The 20639-nt window shown below is 39.3% G+C and overlaps 3 protein-coding genes, 1 long non-coding RNA gene and 5 other non-coding genes across 9 annotated transcripts; 5 read left to right on the forward strand and 4 right to left on the reverse strand.

The window, feature by feature from the left end:
* Positions 1-2896: 2896 nt before the first annotated feature.
* Trnas-aga (transfer RNA serine (anticodon AGA)) lies at positions 2897-2978 on the reverse strand. The gene has a single exon. It is a non-coding gene; the product is annotated as a tRNA-Ser (tRNA).
* A 525-nt stretch (positions 2979-3503) lies between these two features.
* Positions 3504-3585, forward strand: Trnas-uga (transfer RNA serine (anticodon UGA)). Its single transcript has one exon. It is a non-coding gene; the product is annotated as a tRNA-Ser (tRNA).
* Positions 3586-4272: 687 nt separating this feature from the next.
* Trnas-aga (transfer RNA serine (anticodon AGA)) lies at positions 4273-4354 on the reverse strand. The gene has a single exon. It is a non-coding gene; the product is annotated as a tRNA-Ser (tRNA).
* A 1461-nt stretch (positions 4355-5815) lies between these two features.
* Trnas-aga (transfer RNA serine (anticodon AGA)) lies at positions 5816-5897 on the reverse strand. The gene has a single exon. It is a non-coding gene; the product is annotated as a tRNA-Ser (tRNA).
* Positions 5898-6239: 342 nt separating this feature from the next.
* On the forward strand, positions 6240-6321 carry Trnas-uga (transfer RNA serine (anticodon UGA)). The gene has a single exon. It is a non-coding gene; the product is annotated as a tRNA-Ser (tRNA).
* Positions 6322-10663: 4342 nt separating this feature from the next.
* On the reverse strand, positions 10664-11388 carry LOC148913061 (histone-lysine N-methyltransferase SUV39H1-like). Its single transcript, XM_089026392.1, has 3 exons — positions 11221-11388; positions 11042-11130; positions 10664-10920 (listed from the first exon to the last, which is right to left on the reverse strand). The coding sequence occupies exons 1-3, from the start codon at positions 11386-11388 to the stop codon at positions 10722-10724; spliced, it is 456 nt and encodes a 151-aa protein (XP_088882518.1). The 3' UTR covers positions 10664-10721.
* Positions 11389-11936: 548 nt separating this feature from the next.
* On the forward strand, positions 11937-12935 carry LOC148913062 (uncharacterized). Its single transcript, XR_016119114.1, has 3 exons — positions 11937-12034; positions 12337-12421; positions 12874-12935. It is a non-coding gene; the product is annotated as an uncharacterized LOC148913062 (long non-coding RNA).
* Positions 12936-15863: 2928 nt separating this feature from the next.
* LOC148913063 (uncharacterized) lies at positions 15864-16926 on the forward strand. Its single transcript, XM_089026393.1, has 4 exons — positions 15864-16375; positions 16502-16567; positions 16643-16830; positions 16920-16926. Exons 1-4 carry the CDS (start codon positions 16118-16120, stop codon positions 16924-16926), a joined length of 519 nt encoding a protein of 172 aa, XP_088882519.1. The 5' UTR covers positions 15864-16117.
* On the forward strand, positions 16865-20279 carry LOC148913064 (uncharacterized). The gene is made up of 2 exons (XM_089026241.1): positions 16865-17023; positions 17147-20279. Exons 1-2 carry the CDS (start codon positions 16958-16960, stop codon positions 20228-20230), a joined length of 3150 nt encoding a protein of 1049 aa, XP_088882367.1. The 5' UTR covers positions 16865-16957; the 3' UTR covers positions 20231-20279.
* The last annotated feature ends 360 nt before the right edge of the window (positions 20280-20639 follow it).

Below are 20639 nucleotides of genomic sequence, written 5' to 3' on the forward strand. Positions count from 1 at the left end.
CTTGCTTCCTTGCTTCCTTGCTTCCTTGCTTCCTTGCTTCCTTGCTTCCTTGCTTCCTTGCTTCCTTGCTTCCTTGCTTCCTTGCTTCCTTGCTTCCTTGCTTCCTTGCTTCCTTGCTTGCTTGCTTGCTTGCTTGCTTGCTTCCTTGCTTGCTTGCTTCCTTGCTTCCTTGCTTCCTTGCTTCCTTGCTTCCTTGCTTGCTTGCTTCCTTGCTTCCTTGCTTCCTTGCTTCCTTGCTTCCTTGCTTCCTTGCTTCCTTGCTTCCTGCTTCCTTGCTTCCTTGCTTCCTTGCTTCCTTGCTTCCTTGCTTCCTTGCTTCCTTGCTTCCTTGCTTCCTTGCTTCCTTGCTTCCTTGCTTCCTTGCTTCCTTGCTTCCTTGCTTCCTTGCTTCCTTGCTTCCTTGCTTCCTTGCTTCCTTGCTTCCTTGCTTCCTTGCTTCCTTGCTTCCTTGCTTCCTTGCTTCCTTGCTTCCTTGCTTCCTTGCTTCCTTGCTTCTGCTTCCTTGCTTCCTTGCTTCCTTGCTTCCTTGCTTCTTCCTTGCTTCCTTGCTTCCTTGCTTCCTTGCTTCCTTGCTTCCTTGCTTGCTTGCTTGCTTGCTTGCTAGCTTGCTTGCTTGCTAGCTTGCTTGCTTGCTTGCTTGCTTCCTTGCTTCCGTGCTTCCTTGCTTCCTGCTTCCTTGCTTCCTTGCTTCCTTGCTTCCTTGCTTCCTTGCTTCCTTGCTTCCTTGCTTCCTTGCTTGCTTGCTTGCTTGCTTCCTTGCTTGCTTGCTTGCTTGCTTGCTTGCTTGCTTGCTTGCTTGCTTGCTTCCTTGCTTGCTTGCTTCCTTGCTTGCTTGCTTCCTTGCTTCCTTGCTCCTTGCTTCCTTGCTTCCTTGCTTCCTTGCTTCCTTGCTTCCTTGCTTCCTTGCTTCCTTGCTTCCTTGCTTCCTTGCTTCCTTGCTTCCTTGCTTCCTTGCTTCCTTGCTTCCTTGCTTCCTTGCTTCCTTGCTTCCTTGCTTCCTTGCTTCCTTGCTTCCTTGCTTCCTTGCTTCCTTGCTTCCTTGCTTCCTTGCTTCCTTGCTTCCTTGCTTCCTTGCTTCCTTGCTTCCTTGCTTCCTTGCTTCCTTGCTTCCTTGCTTCCTTGCTTCCTTGCTTCCTTGCTTCCTTGCTTCCTTGCTTCCTTGCTTCCTTGCTTCCTTGCTTCCTTGCTTCCTTGCTTCCTTGCTTGCTTGCTTGCTTGCTTGCCTTGCTTCCTTGCTTCCTGGCTTCCTTGCTTCCTTGCTTCCTTGCTTCCTTGCTTCCTTGCTTCCTTGCTTCCTTGCTTCCTTGCTTCCTTGCTTGCTTGCTTCCTTGCTTGCTTGCTTGCTTGCTTGCGTTGCTTCCTTGCTTCCTTGCTTCCTTGCTTCCTTGCTTCCTTGCTTCCTTGCTTCTTGCTTCCTTGCTTCCTTGCTTTCTTGCTTTCTTGCTTCCTTGCTTCCTTGCCTCCTTGCCTCCTTGCCTCCTTGCTTCCTTGCTTCCTTGCTTGCTTGCTTGCTTGCTTCCTTGCTTCCTTGCTTCCTTGCTTCCTTGCTTGCTTGCTTGCTTGCTTGCTTGCTTGCTTGCTTGCTTGCTTGCTTGCTTGCTTGCTTGCTTGCTTGCTTGCTTGCTTGCTTGCTTGCTTGCTTCCTTGCTTGCTTCCTTGCTTCCTTGCTTCCTTGCTTCCTTGCTTCCTTGCTTGCTTGCTTCCTTGCTTCCTTGCTTCCTTGCTTCCTTGCTTCCTTGCTTCCTTGCTTCCTTGCTTCCTTGCTTCCTTGCTTCCTTGCTTCCTTGCTTCCTTGCTTCCTTGCTTCCTTGCTTCCTTGCTTCCTTGCTTCCTTGCTTGCTTGCTTCTTCCTTGCTTCCTTGCTTGCTTGCTTGCTTGCTTGCTTGCTTCCTTGCTTGCTTGCTTGCTTGCTTGCTTCCTTGCTTGCTTGCTTGCTTGCTTCCTTGCTTGCTTGCTTGCTTGCTTCCTTGCTTCCTTGCTTCCTTGCTTCCTTGCTTCCTTGCTTCCTTGCTTCCTTGCTTCCTTGCTTGCTTGCTTGCTTGCTTCCTTGCTTCCTTGCTTCCTTGCTTCCTTGCTTCCTTGCTTCCTTGCTTCCTTGCTTCCTTGCTTGCTTGCTTGCTTGCTTCCTTGCTTCCTTGCTTCCTTGCTTCCTTGCTTCCTTGCTTCCTTGCTTCCTTGCTTCCTTGCTTCCTTGCTTCCTTGCTTCCTTGCTTCCTTGCTTCCTTGCTTCCTTGCTTCCTTGCTTCCTTGCTTCCTTGCTTCCTTGCTTCCTTGCTTCCTTGCTTCCTTGCTTCCTTGCTTCCTTGCTTCCTTGCTTCCTTGCTTCCTTGCTTCCTTGCTTCCTTGCTTCCTTGCTTCCTTGCTTCCTTGCTTCCTTGCTTCCTTGCTTCCTTGCTTCCTTGCTTCCTTGCTTCCTTGCTTCCTTGCTTCCTTGCTTCCTTGCTTCCTTGCTTCCTTGCTTCCTTGCTTCCTTGCTTCCTTGCTTCCTTGCTTCCTTGCTTCCTTGCTTCCTTGCTTCCTTGCTTCCTTGCTTCCTTGCTTCCTTGCTTCCTTGCTTCCTTGCTTCCTTGCTTCCTTACTTCCTTCCTTTCTTTTTTCCTTCCTTCTACATTTGTTTTCTTACTTTGTTCGTTCGTTTATTCCTCCATTCCTTTCATTTTAATGCATCCTATCAAACGTAAGCGACCAACAAAGAAATCATACTCATTGGAAGAGCTGTTTTAATACTCGATCAAAAACGATAGAGAATTACGATGATTTACCGCGATCACGGGAAAACAAAATACTTAGAGCAATTGATATATTTCTCTAAAAAATAATAATTCCCGTAGAAAAAGTTCATTGGAAACGAGAATCTATATCAAAAATGAATTATCAACTGTCGTAAAAAATGTATCGTCGCGAGCAGGATTCGAACCTGCGCGGGGAGACCCCATTTGATTTCTAGTCAAACGCCTTAACCACTCGGCCATCGCGACATTGATAAGAAATTTTATGAAACTCCGTGTTTTTTATTTTATTTACTATATTTACGGAATAACATATCAGTTTCGAGTTGTCTGTTGCTCAAAGTTAGCTCCGATTTTGTGCATAATATTCACGTGTTCCAGTGAAGGTCTGTGGAATTTCAAAGTGTTTGTATTGTTGAAGTTGTGCATTTTTTACTTTACTGTTGGTATTTGTGAATATTTAGACACTGATACGAGGCTAACCATGAGTAAATGAGTCTGTAATCAAGGAACACAGCGGTGATTTGGAACTCGAAAATGGTCTGTTTCCAAGCTCAAGACGACACGTCCATTCCTTTAACATCCAAAAAATATTTTGAAATACATTTTTAAAAAACATTCGCTGAATTCCAATTCCCTATGTCCATAACATTTTTTCTTGATATAGAAACCTTCTATAATCTCTATTTATTAAATGGCCCAACCGTTTTGAAAATTCTCCAATAGTGATGTGAAAGTAACGCAGTTGTTTGATGAGTGATTTAATATCAAGTAATTGCGATGGCCGAGTGGTTAAGGCGTTGGACTTGAAATCCAATCGGAACTTCCCGCGCAGGTTCGAACCCTGCTCGCAACGTTGAAATCTTAATTTTTCTCTGTTGGATATTCGGGGAAACGATAATTTTTGGCTACCAATTTTTTTTCATTACAGTGTTATTCCCTTGAGTATTATTTCTTTCTTCATCAGTAATGTTTCCCATCTCAGACCACATGTCATTCCCTTGAGTATTATTTCTTTCTTCATCAGTAATGTTTTCTCATCTCAGACCACATGTCATTCCGTTTAGTATCATTTCTTTCTTCATCAGTAATGTTTCCCATCTCAGACCACATGTCATTCCCTTGAGTGTTATTTCTTTCTTTACCGAGAAATGTAAAAGAGGAAACGTTACCAGAAAAAAAGGAATAGTCTTTAAGGGAATGACGATGTCATAGGAGGCATTATTTAATATACAAAACTTTTCTGGGGCAGTAAAACATCCTGCATAAAACATCATTGTCTTACTCAGCGTTTATAGAAAGGTTATTGCAAATATATTTTCGCATAGTAAACGAAGTGTTTCAATTTTCAAATGCCTCCTATGACATCACACTCATTAACAAATCAGAAGAATAAACCTTGATATCTCCAAGATGCATAAAAGATTTTACCATTCAACTATTCCTTTTATGTAGAATCGAAACGGAAAATATTAAGTTAGGGCTTATAGCACTTTAGGCTGTAAAAATAAAACTTAAAATTTATAAAGTATGAAAAGTTAATCGTCGCGAGCAGGATTCGAACCTGCGCGGGAAGACCCCATTTGATTTCTAGTCAAACGCCTTAACCGCTCGGCCATCGCGACTGACATATAATTATCTAAGCTTAGCATGTATTAAAAGATTGCCAATATATAACTCAACGAGGTAGTTTCATGCTTTTTTTATGCAGTTCATTAATTATTTTTTTCTTTTTACTGGTTGTTACAGGAAGTGGTTCTCGAGGAGCAGGGATGGTGCACGCCTCGTTTCATGCATTTCCTCATCATTGTTCTTATCCTTGTCATGTGTCTGAGGTATTACGGGGTTTTTGTTTTTGATTGTTTGATGAAGCTTTCAAGATATGTTGGTGATTATGATGATGATGATGCTATGAACCGATGGTGATGATAATGATAATGGTTCATAATGATGATGGCGATGACGATGGTGATAATGATCATGATGATTATGATTATGGTTACGATGAGGCTGATGATGTTGATGATGATGTTGATGATGATGTTGATAATGATGGTGATAATGATGATGATGGTGGTGATGATGATGAGGATGGTAAAGGTGATGATGATGATGTTAATGATGATGATGGTGATGGTGATAATGATGGTGATGGTGATAATGATGATGATGTTAATGATGATGATGGTGATGATGATAATGATGAAGATGTTGATGATGGTGTTGATGATTGTGATGATAGTGATGGTGGTAATGATGATGATAATTATGGTTACGATGACGGTGATGATGATGAGGATGGTAAAGGTGATGATGAAGATGTTGATGATGGTGATGATGATGGTGGTGATGATTGTGATGATGGGGAATATGATAAGATGTTTCACTATGTTGATGATGATAATAACGATGATTGTTATTATGAAAATATCCAAAAAGGCGACGGCAACATGAGAACTGCAACGCGCGCATTTTCGGTGACAAGAATGTTTTCACTAGAACGACATTCAAACATGAGAACCCTACCCCTACATCAATCCTTCTCTACCTTGTTCATGACATTATTCTTTATTCTTCCTATATAAGAACCCTACCCCTATAACAATCCTTCTCTACCTTGTTCATGATATCATTCTTTATTCTTCCTATATTTTAAGTATTGGCGCCATGGGTGCCCTCTACGTCATGCAAGACTCCAAACAAAATGGTTACCCTGGCGACGCGTCAGAAGCTTTCATCAAAAACGCGCCTGGCACTACAACAATCTTTCTTCTTAATACTACCACCACCCCCAGGGGTTCAAGTGTCACAACGAGGTCGACCACGATGGATCCCAGTTCGTCGTCAATGGTAACGGAATCAACAACGGAAGCTAGAAACACCGAAGAAGCGAGAACCACTGCCATTCATAGATTTTCCGTACAGCCTGGTAGGTAGAGTAAAAACTGTTACTACTGGTTTTATTGCTACGCGCTCATCGAGACAACAGTAGCGACACCAAAATCGGACAATAGACTGCCGTCAATCAAATAAATGGTTTCCTTAAAACTGGAATAAAGTAAAAAATGAAAGCAAAAAAAGTTAAGCGTCGCGAGCAGGATTCGAACCTGCATGGGGAGACCCCATTTGATTTCTAGTCAAAAGCCTTAACCACTCGGCCATCGCGACTGATAATTCTTTGGTCTAATAGATAACTATTTCAAATGTTGTTGGTGAAAGTTTTGTTGTATGTTGCGTACTAAGCACGAAATATATTATGGATCATATGTAAATAATGTTAGAACTGAAGAAATTATGGCAGAAAAAAATGCAACGTTTAGGAAGATTCCATATCGTTGTGACATTTCGCTGATTGCATCCACATCGCCCTTATGCAACATACAACAAAACTTTCACCAAACCTCCTTTTTCTTAAAAGAGCTGTATTAAAATGCCAAGTAACTCTATCAAATATAGATTTTTAATGTTGGCAAGAATCTAAAGACTTAATGTAAGACAAGGATATAAATAGTTGCGATGGCCGAGTGGTTAAGGCGTTGGACTTGAAATTCAATGGGATTTTCCCGCGCAGGTTCGAACCCTGCTCGCAACGAGATATATTTTATTTTATTCCAAAAAATCGAGTAGACCGTTTTCTCAAGGTTGCGTGCACATCCAAATTTAAGGAACTCGACGGGCCACGATACCAGAACACGAGTATTATCCTACATTGCTATGAAATCTTTTTCGATAAGAATTCATAAAATCGATTATTCTCCTCTTTAAATATAAAACTGTCTTCGCAATTTTACTGAATTTGCGTTTTTCAGTTTTGTGGCCCGTCAAGTTGGATGCGCATTGGAAAATATTGCCCATACATTTGGAATATTTGCTCTTTTCAGAAGCCTCTGCACTGCCCTTTTAACAAAAATAGCGATGAAACAGCAAACAATGGTTTAACGTTAATCTGCATGATATTGTAAACATTGCTTGAATGCTTGCTGGGCGGAAGCGTAATAAACCTGAGTTAGCGTGTTTTCGAGGCTACGAAACCTAAGAAACTATAAGAGGCGAATGTATAGGCCAACAGATAGTATGAGCTTATAAAATCAGCAAAAATACGGTTCTAAATTTTAACAAATTCCTATGAATTATATACCAAAATGTTCAGGAAAGCCCGGGGTTTTCAAATCCACTTCTGTTTTTTGACAGGTTCTGTTTTATATCAAGGAGAGACGATTTTCTAGCTTGACCCCGGTTATGTCATGCATTTTCTCTTGTAAAATACGTCCAATAACGTACATTCAACTCAAAAAGTACGGTGGTTTTTTTTCAATAGAATTCAATCTAAACCATATAATACAGTCCGTGAATAGTTGAATTAACTGAATCCACTTCTGTTTTTTGCCTAGATAGTCATTATTTTGAGAAAAGATCCAAAAACCGTGTTTTTGAGACATAATTTGTGTGGGCTCACATGAGGGGGCGTGAGCTTGAAATCGTAGGTGACCAAATGTTAACAGATTTTTTCTGATGACGCAACCTTGAGAAAACGGTCAATTGAAGCGAGTAATATATTTTGTGTAGAATATTTGTTCTCTCTCAAGCCTTTTAAAATGCGAAAGATTCCTCTTCAGCCATTTTTTTAGCCGTTGGTTAGGTAGAAAACTGGGTCATTGCAGTGCATTGTGGGGCTGTTTTAGGAAACAAAATAGACGCCATCTTGGAAATATGTTCCCTGAAAGAGTCCCAAAACCACTCGGCCATCGCTACTGACATATACTCTTGTCGCACCAAGAGCCTCAAGTAACAAGCCAAGGCTCCAGAGAACGTCCGTACTTTTAATTATAATTATCATCTCAAGCAGCCTTGCTTGGAGCAATTTGCGAAGTCAATAAATGAACATTGCCAGAAATATCGGTCAACATGGCGTCGCGCATGCGCATTTTTCATAGTAATGGCGTCCAAACAGCCAAAGAAAATGTATAGAAGAAGATAAACTTTCCTGAATAAAAAATATATAGAGGATATTACATGGGCACGCGGAGATACGAAATTTATCTTCGAGTGTTGAAAAGATCTCTCACAAGTGAGCGCAGCGAACGAGTGAGAGATTTTCAACACGAGAAGATAAATTTCGTATCTCCAAGCGCCCAAGTAATATTCTGTTTATTATATAATTGTCAATGAAGTATGTTTTGGCTTTTTCAGGCAATTCTTTCCGTATATTTTTGAATAGCCATCGCAATGGTGTTATTTTCACATGTTATTTTCACGTGTGAAGATATCAATGTTTCGAAATAGAGAAAAATTGATATTTCATTGGTAATTATATAATAAAATATCTTACGATTCTCTCAGCTCCATCTCGAATAATAGTCTCGATTGCTGTAGCTATATTTTTAACCTAAAACGAGCTTATGGAATATTATCCACGGACTTCCTCGGTCTCTGACTTTTTCTGCACTCAAACGCCATATGTCCTCTCTTAATCGCCATTAGTCTTGCTTAACTTAGTCATTTTAAGATGAAAACAAACGGAGAAGTCATCGATTTCGACACCAGCTCTACGTTTTGTTAGCAACAGCAGGGTACAAACTCAGTCATTTTATCGCTTAAAAAGCATTATTTTGTTTTGAAAATACTTCCAACAGTAGAATAAGTTTCCTCAAATTCATGTTCGTGCTAAAAGGTGAAGTAAGGAGCTCCAATCTCACTCCAATAAGGAAGGAACAACACTAACTCTCTCTGTCTTTGGTTCGTCCGCCATATTTATTTTCAGTAAATCTGCAATGGTTTATGGGATGTATTATTCGATACTAGGTCTTTTCGGTCATAAAAAAGGCCAGGACTTCATACATAAATACATTCATATTTGGCGCGTAAGTAATTTGGCGCGACAATCAAATTTTACAACAATCAAAATGTCTGATTTTATGAGCGAATACAAAGGGAAACAATTAAATTGGAAGCTAAAAGTAAATACAGAATTTCCTCTGGATTATCTAAAAAAAAAACAGACAGCACAGGAATACGAGTTTTTGTTTTGTATAGAGATCCCATGGCCTGCGCTGTGTTTGTGGAAGGAGCTTGTAGGGAAGATATAAAAACAAAATGCAAAGAAAAAGATAACTATGGATGCATTCATGAACCACTACTCAACATTCCTTTGACAAATGTAATCCTTGATGAATTGCATCTACTGCTAAGAATAACAGATAAACTACTACAGAATATCATTGATGAGGTATTAGAGGGATGCAGTTGAAGATTTTCAGAAACCTCGAGGACAACAAAAGGGATTATATTTGTCAAAGCTGGTCAAAAGTATAAATGATCTGGGGATTTCATTCTCAGTGTAGAATAAAAGAAATGCTGATGGCTCAGCAAGTACTATCAAGGAATTTACCAGTCTGCTTGGATCACAGAAAAAGAAACTTTTAAAAGAATTACCTTCAAAGCTACACGAGTTTTTGTATCCTGATACATTGCCTACTATCAAACAAATCTGGAATGACTTTGGCCTACTATATGACAAGCTTTCTGATTTTAAACCGACTCAAGCAGCTGCTAATGACCTATTTCATGAAGGCAAATCTTGGATTGATCTTTTTTGTTTTGTTCACTTAGAGGAAAACGGCCGGGCTACACAAGACCAAGAGTCACTCCATACATGCACACCATTCCTTACCACATTCCCATGTTTGTTCAAAAGCATGGCTGCTTGAAAAAGTTTACGGGTCAAGGAGTGGAGAAAAATAACGATGATGCGAAACGAATGTACTTCAATAAATCTAATAAATGGGATGCTGTCAAAGACATCCTTCAAACTGAGAACAGACAATGGGAATTGAGGCACTGTGAACGGGAAAAAGGAAAGTACACCAAAAGAAAGCTTGAGTATTGGAATACAACTATTTTCGAAAAGAGGAAACAGCAAAGACTGGAGCTTTGCCACTCAAGGTCTACCTGCCATTTCAGATCCTGATGAGGTACCAAATACAAATTACAATGATTATACTGTGACTCAACTAAAGCAAATGATCAAGGAAAGGAATCTCAAACACAAAGCTCTTTCAAAATTAAAGAAAAAAGAACTCATAACTTTACTGGAAAATAACTAAAAAATGTATTTTGTTTTCATTTGATTAATATAATGAATATTAATTGCATATATACACTGTATATACACACCACGAGAGAGTTAAGGCACAGTATGTGAAGCGCATTAAGCTGCATTACCGGGGACATGTTATCAGTGCAATGAGGAAGGAGAGAGTTGTCTCTAAGGTTGGTGTTCATGAAGAAGAAGAAACTGTTGGGGTTATCAATTATAAACAATACACTGTACAGAGTACAATTAAAACAAATAATTTTAATTAAAATATATATATATATCAGCAAGAAGTATCTCAAAACTTAAAAAAAAGAACTGAAATAATTAGAAATGAAATAACACAATAGCAGTTATTATGGATGCATGCAATTGAGACAAGCATTGTATGGACCGATAGTCTCACATTGTGTGATTCTTTTAAAAAAAACAAAAGAATATTTCATTGCTGACTCAACTGTAATAACTCATTTTATTCATTCACATGAAATAGTTTTATGATATTTATTATCATTTTTCGAAAATATTTTGATATTAATATTTTTGAAAGAATTAACTTTAATCATTTCTATTTTGGTGTGTACATATATTTATTTAATTTATATAGGTATTCAACTCAATTTTGTTATCAAAGCAATTAATCAAATATTAAATCATACAAAAATTATGCTACTTCATTTCTACATGTATTCGTTATCCTAACAAATTTTATAGATAGCTTTTCAGTATGAAGTCTAGGCATTTCTACAATTTTATTACCACTGGAGTGAAATCCTTTAGGTGACATTCCTAAGAAGGTCCTCATCTTAATGGGGAACATAATTTTAACTCCATCCCCATGTCTGTCATAAATGCCGTTCCAGTTTTTTGGCAACTGAGAGCGCAAAAAGTCTTCCTCTCTATAAATTGTCCAATTTCTTTCTTCCTTTCTTTTTTTCCCCTTTGCCATGAAATAAGTATTTAAATACATCATGTCGGAACTCTAAAGTAATTGTTTGCTCAGGTAATTTATGTGTTAGTGCCTCCAGCAATTCTCTTCTTAACCCGTCTACATAGTGTTGAATAATATCCTCACTTGGTTTTGGATTTTGGAAATAACTGAAGAAGTAAGTATACGAAAAAAAGCTATCAATGCAACGTTGAGAAAGCAGCAAGTTATTAGGAAAATTGAAGTGCATACAATATTTATTTTTCTCTGAAGATTAAAAACATTACAAACCTTAACAAAGACTTGGAAAGGTGTTCTTCGGGCTCCCATGTATTTTCAAATTCACTATAGCCCTTCCATTTCACAAGATAAATGTTTCCCTAGTGATACGGACGAAGAAAAAAGTTATTAGTTGTAGAAATTAAAATAACAGATACCACTCGTTTAGATAAAAACAAAAACTGACTCACCATTTCTGGGGATTTTCGTTGGGCAATCAAACGCTCTGCCTCATAAACTCCAAGATTTTTCACTCTTCTTCTCCGTTTTGTTTGAATTTCATCATATGAATAGTCAACCGAACACATTTTATGTAATAAATCATATCGTACACACTTTCCTCGTTTCCTTTCCGCCATATTGACTTTATCATTAAACGCAAGACCGCTGACAAAATAACGTGGGCGCGAAATGTCCCATATTTCTGGCAATGAAATGCACCATGAATAAACTAATTACAGCTAAAAGTACCGGCGTTCTCTGCGGTCTTGGCTTGTTGCTTGAGGCTTTTGGTGCGACAACGATTTCTGAAATGGGTGTATAATCTCTTAGACTCGGGTATGAAGGGTATTATAAGCGAGCCATGTTGTAACGATGCCATGGTTTTCCATCACAAGAAAGCTTTCATTAATTTGCTTAAATTGCTGTTGTTCTGTCCGAGACATTAGGACTGCTGGGAATAGGGTAGCAGCAAGTGGAGGGGGAATACAACAACATCATCTGCTTTTAATTCTCATATTTCAATTTTAATTTTTAATTCTTCATCTTTCTCAGCAGTACCAACAGTCGTTAATACTCACAACACGACGATCAACGCCAAGTCAGGCAAGCCACCACCACTTCATCCAGTCAACACCGAGTCACAACAACACTCCCCAACACCCACCCCCTCGAAGCCTGTTTGTCAGTGCTGTGCAAGAACAGCAGAGAAATGTGACTCGATTCCTTACAAACTGTTGGCTAACAAACCTGTTTATAGTGAGATGTCTAATGCTTTACCTCCAGGTAAGGAAACACAGGGGAGGGGTGGGGATAAAGGACAACCGTATGACAGGGGTGGGGCGGGGATGAATTTGTCCATATGACAGGGTTGGGATGAGGATGAATTTGTACGATATAACAGGGTTGGGATGGAGATAAAATAGTACCATGTGGTAGTGGTGGGGTGGAAATGAATTTGTACCATATAACAGGGGTGGGATGGAGATAAAATAGTACCAAATGGTAGAGGTGGGGTGGGGATAAAATTGTACTGTCCCTTAATTTTCATGTTCTTACCTAAGAGTTCTTCTCATTTCTTTTATCAGTCAAGACTCAGGGAACAGCAAAAGCTCAAGACATGAAGCTAAGGATCATGGAAAAGAACTACGACCTTAAATGCGACTCTTGCAGGTAAGACAAATGTACGAACTTCTGGAAAAATGGACTGTTCTACTTTGAGCGTAATGTTTTCCCATTCCAATTTTAAACAAATACCCCTGTTGCTCAGGGTTAGCCTCACTGTTCCAGTGAAGGTCCGTGGAAATTTCAAAGTGTTGGTATTGTTGAAGTTGTGCATTCTTTACTTTACCGTTGGTATTTGTGAATATTTAGACACTGATACGAGGTTAAGCCTGAGTAAATGAGTCTGTAATCAAGGAACACAGCGGAAATTTGGCACTCGAAAAATGTCTATTACAGATCGATTTTGAACATTTTCACGTCATTTAAAAAAATTAAACTTGAATAAATTACACCATAATCAAGTATTTATTTCGGTCGTTGCATTTAGCCCAGTCAAAACGTTTTGCTATAGGTGTAGCGAGTTACCGACCTTACCCTGTTACAGTTTTGTTATTTTTCAGTTCCGTGAACGAATCTTATTACATACCAATCAGTTCTACGATTCCATTAAAACCAGTTACACTAGAAATCAAGTCAGTGTCCCCTCAGCATAAAATACTATAATAGTAGTTATTATTAATATATTAATATTAGAGAATATTGTGTTATAAAAAGAGGAGAGGGACTGGTAACCGAGTTGGGAGGGATCACCTATAGGCACAAACGTTCACTTCATATCCACAGCTTCGGTTGATGTGCCGTGCATGGCCTACGAAATGCGTCATCCTATAGAGGGGAAGGGTAGGGAAGGTGTGCCTTTTGATCTTAGCCAGGACGAAGGTATAAGGCCAGGGAAGGAAGAAATGGTAGAAAAACTCAAACTTCTTCGTTTAATATATATATTTTTTGGACGTTTTATTTGCAGCTCAACCGGTGATACATTGGTGCTGTTGTGTCATAAGGACAGCAAAGTAGAGTGTCCAGATACTTCTACCCAACCACTGTATGATACAACACAAACCATGGTAATATAATATAATGTACCAAACTAACCATGGGTATGAGTATGAGCATGGGGCATGGGCATGGGCATGGGCATGGCAATGGGCATGGGCAGGGCATGGGCAGGGGCATGGGCATGGGCATGGGCATGGGCATGGGCATGGGCATGGGCATGGGCATGGGCATGGCATGGGCATGGGCATGGGCATGGGCATGGGCATGGGCATGGGCATGGGCATGGGCATGGGCATGGGCATGGGCATGGGCATGGGCATGGGCATGGGCATGGGCATGGGCATGGGCATGGGCATGGGCATGGGTATGGGTATGGTTATGGGTATGGGTATGGTTATGGGTATGGGTATGGGTATCGGTTTGAGTATAAATATACATAACTTATTTTTTGAGTTTTTTTCGTATTTTAGGACAGTTGGTTAACATTTCATCTCTGCCGACTTCCGATAGCCTACTTTTATTCGAGTAGCTATCGGTTCAGAATCGTAAATTCATCGGCAAAGACGAACAATTCCCGAGTAAACTGTTCAACCACAGCAAGTCCTGCTACCAATAACTTTAAAGACCTTTACTTTACTTTTATACGTGTTTGTAGAACAAGATATTATTAGATATTATTAGATATTATTAGATATTATTAGATATTATTAGATATTATTAGACATTAATAATTTAGGCTTGCATGTTCAAATCTTCTTTTATATGTTATTCATGTCCAAATTATTTGTAAATATCAAATCAATGAATTAATAATCTCAAATAAATTTAAAATTTCAATTATGCGTATTTTCATACTCAAAATGTTTGTATAAATCCTAAAATCAATATATATTAGTTAAAATTACAAATAATCAATATATATTCGTTAAAATTACAAAAAAATCTAAAGAAAATTTTGAATTTCGATTGAAATTCGTTACCAGTCTTATTACGTCGTGCGAGGAAGGCCTGTACATTTTGGCCTTGGTATCACTTCATTCCTTTTGCTCGCTCTCTAAAAAGACTGGGGCGAGTTACACATTGCATGAACGCAAAATCAAAAGTGATTTCACAATTAATAATCACTCGAATGATTTTAATGAATAAATAACTAATAATCAATTACCAAATCGTCTATTCATATCAAGTGTGTCTGTGGCGACACCTCTGTTAATACGAAGAGGTAGATATATGTATATATTTATAATAAGATTATTGTAATGACTAGCATCCTAGATGACTTGTTCCCAGGGTCCACTCATCCAGGTGATACAGAGTGTGCCTGGGAAACGATATATTATAATAATATTAATTTAGCGAAAAAAGTATTTTTAGAAAATTGTCACTTAAAACATGTTTTTGGGATAACAACGTGATGCACAACTGGTACTGAGGCTTCTCGACGTTAAGGGGGGTACACAAGAGGTCGGGGAGAGGGGTTACAAATAATTCCCCTCTGCTACCCCCTAATAAATAAATTGGTATCATTGTGTACAGCAGGGAGCGATATATATTTCTTAACATTTAATTGAAATTATTTTGCTATATTAGTAATCATTAAATAGCTTTTAAATACAATTAATAAAATTTTATTCTCGATCTGAAATAAAAAGTGTCTGTCTTTTTCGATAACACTTTTAGTCTCTTATAATCTGGCACCCTTGAAATACAAAATGAAAGTAAGGAACAACACAGGGATCAAAACCATGGGCTACAGTCAATGCTTTTCCCCCGAAAATGGCCAAACATGACCTACTTTTCATTATAAATAATGCATATCTTTTCAGAAGGTCTAGTCCGTACTTTTTGCCCGAAAATGGTCAAAAATCACCTATATGGCATCCTTTATAAATAATGCATATCTTTTCAAAAGCTGTGAAAATGGGCCAAAATCGATCAAAACCATGGACTATAAGTAGATATGAAGTACCAATTCTACGCCATGTGGATCGTGGATCATGTGGATCGTGGATCAACCCCCCAACCCCATCAGGGTTTTTACAGAGGTGACGTAACGGCTATTCTAAGTGAGGTTCCAGTGAGGTAGGGGGAGGGGTGATCTACATCCAACCATCATGGGAAGACCGGCCGACCGCCCGAGTAGAGGTTCTGATCGAAATCGGGGCCTGGAAAGGTTTGGGGAAGGTGTTTTAAAACACAAATCAAAATCCTTTGTTTAAAAAACGAAGTTTTTGAATTAATGAGCTGACTTCCTTTGTTGGAATGACATGTTTAATTAGCAGACTTAAATGAGAAGCTGTACTCATGTTTTAAGTGGTTTATATCGCCAAAGCCGCCTTTGTCGGAATCACTGACTAATGTTTAATTGGCAGGAAGCTTTTGTTGGAGAGGATTAAATCCTGTGTTTCGGCGACTGGTGGTTAGGAGTTATGAATTAATGAGTCTAGCCTTTAGAAGTCCAAAGACGTTGGACGAGCGTTCTGATTGGGCCTACTTTTGAAGTCTTTTTGTTGGAATGACATGTTTAATTAGCAGACTTAAATAAGAAGCTGTACTTATGTTTTAATTGGTTTATATCGCCTAAACCGCCTTTGTCGGAATCACTGACTAATGTTTAGTTGGCAGGAAGCTTTTGTTGGAGAGGATTAAATCCTGTGTTTCGGCGACTGGTGGTTAGGAGTTATGAATTAATGAGTCTAGCCTTTAGAAGTCATTTTAAGGACTATAAAATCGAAAAATTTCAGACTTTTAGTCACTACAAGCGAACCTTTGAAGAGTGTGGATCAAAACAAGCAAGTAAGTAAAAGGATGGCTTTTCACTGCGACGCATGCGACAAGTCCTTTACAGAAGAGACGAACTTAGTAAGGCACAAAAAGGCTATTCACAGTGGGCGATTATTCACCTGTGAACGATGCGGGAAACAGTTTAATCGGAAGGATGCCCTAAAAAGACATGAACAAGTCTGCGGAGGTGGCTCTTCAAAACGGAAAGTAGAGGAAAAAGAAAACGCCCCACCGATGAAAAAACAGAAGACAATGACCGAGGCAGAAATTATTGAATACGAGGTGAATATAATTCATAATCTAATTTTTGTTATAATCATGTAAACCACAGAATATGTCAATACCTCTACTAACCATAAGATACATAGTTTTTCAAGTCGTCTTATATACCAATTTTTTCGATTTCAGTTAGCAAACATACCGGCGGAGATGTATGAAGAATACGACGGAGAAATTCTGGGGGATAATGAAGTGGTAGGTAAGCCTCTATTATCTTCATATCGGATCTTTGTAGAGTAACTTTTTCTAAGAACTAATTCTTTTCTCTAGGATGATGTACAAATAGGTGGTGGAGAGACTGAAGAATGCGCGCTTGGTGGAAATGTGACCACGTTTAAATATAAACCCAACAAGAATGAAAAATATGATCTGTTGCTCACCCTGCGAGGAAAACGAAAGACCATCATCAAAAAACTGAAAACCCTGCTCAAAAAACATCGCGGGATCAAGTGGTTTTTGTGTGTTAAGGTGAAGATGATTAAAACGAGCCCCGACGGTCAGGACCAGATCTCAACCCCCCATTTTCGCACCAAATGCTACACTACAGTCAATGATACAGAAATTGAAAAAAACTACGTGCATGGAATGGAAAAGATCAAGAACTCTTTCTTGGAATACCAGAGAGAAGGGTCTGGATGGTTATTGGAAGAGGTAATTAAATTGCACCATCGTTATAGCACAAAGGGGATCACTCGACCGGCGATGATCTTCTGCTGTATGTACATACATTAAAACTGTATATCACCGCTTAATAAAGTATTGTTGCTATCATAGGTGTTGGAAATCGATTTAGGAGTCGCTGCTTACACTCCTCTCGAGGGATCGAGTTACATACCTCTACCCAAGAAGATCAAAGACAAGAAAGCGGTGCTCAACATTCAAAATGAAGATGAAAAATGCTTTTTATGGTCAGTACTAGCGGCGAAACACCCCACTCACTGGAGCCATCACGCAAACCGCGTCAACAATTATCAAAGGTATGAAGCTGAACTAAATATGTCAGGAATCGAGTACCCCGTTAAGATCAATCAAGTGAAAAAATTCGAGAACCAGAATAGAGAAATTAGTATCAATGTCTTTGGGTATGAAAATAAAGAGCTATTTCCCCTTTACATTACGAAAGAGAAGAAAGAATTACATGTGAATTTGTTACTGTTTTCTCAAGATGACACGCGTCACTACTGTTTAATCAGGGATTTAAGTAGATTGTTGGATAGTATGAGTAGAGATGGGCATAGAAAGTACCACTGTATGTATTGTTTGCATGGCTTTGTCAGGCGAGATTTGTTAGAAGATCACGAACCTCACTGTAGAAAACACGGACCCCAGAAAATCCGACTGCCTGACGAAGACCATACAACACTGTCATACAATGACGTACAAAAACAACTGAAAGTACCTTTTATCATTTATGCAGATTTCGAATCGATTTTAGTGAATTGTGATGATACAGAATTAGACCCTAGTACAAGTTTTACACAAAAAACGCAACATCATATACCCAGTGGGTTTTGTTACAATGTAGTATCTACTGTCGAGCAATATTGCTTCCCGCCTGTTCTCTATCGCGGAGAAGATTGTGTCGATAAGTTTTTAGACTGTTTGATTGAAGAACGAAAGCAGATAGGGGAAATCTTGAAGATGGTAGTACCCATGGACATTAGTGAAGAACAGGAGCGGGAGTTTCAGGCAGCAACCCTTTGTCACATTTGTAATGAGGAATTGGGTGCGGACAGGGTAAGGGATCATGATCATTTGACAGGGGTGTACAGGGGGGCGGCCCACAATGACTGTAACTTGAATTATAAGTTTACAGGAAAGATACCCGTTGTTCTTCACAATCTTCGTGGGTACGACTCACATTTAATTCTACAAAAACTCGGAAAAATCAAGGGGGAGAATATTAGTTGTATACCCAATAATACGGAAAAGTATATTTCATTTTCAGTTGGGGATTTAGTATTCATAGACTCACTTCAGTTTTTGAATAGCTCACTAGAGAAATTAGTAATGAATCTAAGTAAGGAAGGAGATGATAAGTTTAAGACCCTGAAGAAGTATGTGGAGAGTGAGAAGGTATCTCTCTTGTTGAGGAAGGGGGTGTACCCCTATGAATACATGAATAGTTTTGGCAAGTTTGAAGAAACCTGTTTACCCCGTATCGATTGCTTTTATAGTTCGTTGATGGGTAGCACGATTTCACAAGCAGACTACGAACATGCACAGAATGTATTTAGAGAATTTCAGTGTAGGAATCTAGGAGACTACCACGACTTGTATTTGAAATCGGACGTTTTACTGTTAGCAGATGTGTTTGAAAACTTTAGAGAAGTTTGTCTGGAGTACTACCAACTCGACCCAGGTCATTTTTACACCTCTCCCGGTCTTTCTTGGTTAGCATGTTTAAAGATGACTGGCGTGGAGTTGGAATTACTCACAGACCCCGATATGTATCTGTTTTTGGAGGAAGGGTTAAGGGGTGGGATTTCGATGATTACACATCGATTTGCAAGAGCGAATAATCGCTATGTAGAAGGTTATAACCCAGAATTAGAAAATAATTATATCATGTATCTCGACGCAAACAATCTCTACGGTTGGGCTATGTCTGAAGCGCTCCCTGTTAACAACTTTGGATGGTTGAGTGACCCGGAAGTGGACGAACTTCGCGAGAACCTCATGACCATCCCTGTAGACGGAGGTGAAGGATATATACTGGAAGTGGACCTCAGCTACCCCAAAGAACTACACGATTTTCATAATGACTACCCCCTAGCACCAGAAAGGCGAAAGGTAACAGAGGAAATGCTCTCTCCCTACTGTCAGCAACTTCTTGAGGACCTGAACCTTGGCGGTGCTCCCACAGACAAACTGGTACCTAACTTGAACGATAAGACGAAGTACGTTCTTCATTACCGCAACCTGAAACAGTACTTGTCACTGGGTATGAAACTGGAAAAAGTACACCGAGTGTTGGGGTTTGACCAATCTCCCTGGCTAAAGAAATACATCGACTTCAATACCGAAAAACGGAAAAATGCAAGAAATGACTTTGAAAAAGACTTTTTCAAGTTGATGAACAACAGCGTGTTTGGCAAGACCATGGAGAACTTGAGAAAGCGAGTGAATGTCAAACTGATCAACACGGAAAAGCAGCTCAAAAAACTGGCAGCATCACCCCTCTTTGACTACTTCAGAATCTTTGATGAAAACTTGGTGGCAGTCAACATGAAGAAACCATCACTTTATTTAAATAGACCTATTTACATCGGGTTCAGTATTTTAGAATTGTCTAAAACCCTGATGTACGACTTTCATTATGATTACATCAAGCAGAAATACAGTACCCAGGCAACCCTACTGTTTACAGACACAGATTCCCTGTGTTATAACATCAAGACAGAGGACATCTACCAAGATATGTTTCAAGACCTTGACCTATTTGACACCTCAGAGTACCCTAGAGACCACACCCTCTATAGTACAACAAACAAGAAGGTGATTGGTAAGATGAAGGACGAGACCCATGGGCTACCCATCAAAGAGTTTGTGGGTCTACGACCAAAAATGTACTCTCTTCTCTACGCTGAGGATGGCCGTGAGGTTGAGAAAAAAACTGCTAAGGGAATTGCGAAACAGGGGACGAAGCGGGATATCAGACATACCCACTATAGAGATTGTTTGCTTAAGCGAAAGAGAACCATGGCTAACATGAAACAAATACGTAGCTATAAGCATCAAGTATTTACAATAAACCTAAACAAAGTGGGTCTTAGCCCCTATGATGATAAGCGCTACATCTTAGAGGATGGGGTGACTACTATAGCTCATGGTCATTACAAGACCAATGTAATATAATGGTACATTTATGATTGATACGTGTAAATAAACAATTGTAAAGTACAAAGTGATGTCTATTGTCTCTCGCACGCTTCAGCCTTTCATACAGATGTAGCCGCATAAATTTCGATCTCACTACCACTAGATTCACTGCTTGCACTACAGAAGGGTCTTGTTTCCTCAAGTGTGTAGAGTTCTAGAGGAGGGTCGATGAGGGGATGAGGGTTATGTAATTTCCAAAGATGATGAATAATGCTAGAAATGATGATTACCACCACCATGATGAGCACGGTTCCCACAACAACATAGATGTATAATGTTTCTGACATAACTTTAGAGCTTTTTGGTCTTGAAAACGGAGAGGGTGTGTTGTATTTAGATTTGTGAACTGAAGATGACTGTACAGTACATGAAGAGCTTAGGGTGG

This window comes from Actinia tenebrosa, unplaced genomic scaffold (genome assembly GCF_029948245.1).
Source record: "Actinia tenebrosa isolate PJP-AT-01 unplaced genomic scaffold, QUT_ActTen_1.0 PGA_scaffold10__47_contigs__length_13832649, whole genome shotgun sequence".
NCBI lineage: Eukaryota > Metazoa > Cnidaria > Anthozoa > Actiniaria > Actiniidae > Actinia > Actinia tenebrosa.

What these genes read in the sequence shown, in the direction of transcription:
- LOC148913064 (XM_089026241.1), top strand. Translation starts at nt 16,958, where the DNA reads ATGGAAAAGATCAAGAACTCTTTCTTGGAATACCAGAGAGAAGGGTCT. An exon ending in CTGGATGGTTATTGGAAGAG is followed by an intron (nt 17,024 to 17,146) that starts GTAATTAAATTG and finishes TTGCTATCATAG; the next exon opens with GTGTTGGAAATCGATTTAGG.
- LOC148913061 (XM_089026392.1), bottom strand. Translation starts at nt 11,388, where the DNA reads ATGGCGGAAAGGAAACGAGGAAAGTGTGTACGATATGATTTATTACAT. An exon ending in AACGAAAATCCCCAGAAATG is followed by an intron (nt 11,131 to 11,220) that starts GTGAGTCAGTTT and finishes CCGTATCACTAG; the next exon opens with GGAAACATTTATCTTGTGAA. An exon ending in CTTTCCAAGTCTTTGTTAAG is followed by an intron (nt 10,921 to 11,041) that starts GTTTGTAATGTT and finishes TTACTTCTTCAG; the next exon opens with TTATTTCCAAAATCCAAAAC.
- LOC148913063 (XM_089026393.1), top strand. Translation starts at nt 16,118, where the DNA reads ATGGCTTTTCACTGCGACGCATGCGACAAGTCCTTTACAGAAGAGACG. An exon ending in CAGAAATTATTGAATACGAG is followed by an intron (nt 16,376 to 16,501) that starts GTGAATATAATT and finishes TTTCGATTTCAG; the next exon opens with TTAGCAAACATACCGGCGGA. An exon ending in TTCTGGGGGATAATGAAGTG is followed by an intron (nt 16,568 to 16,642) that starts GTAGGTAAGCCT and finishes TCTTTTCTCTAG; the next exon opens with GATGATGTACAAATAGGTGG.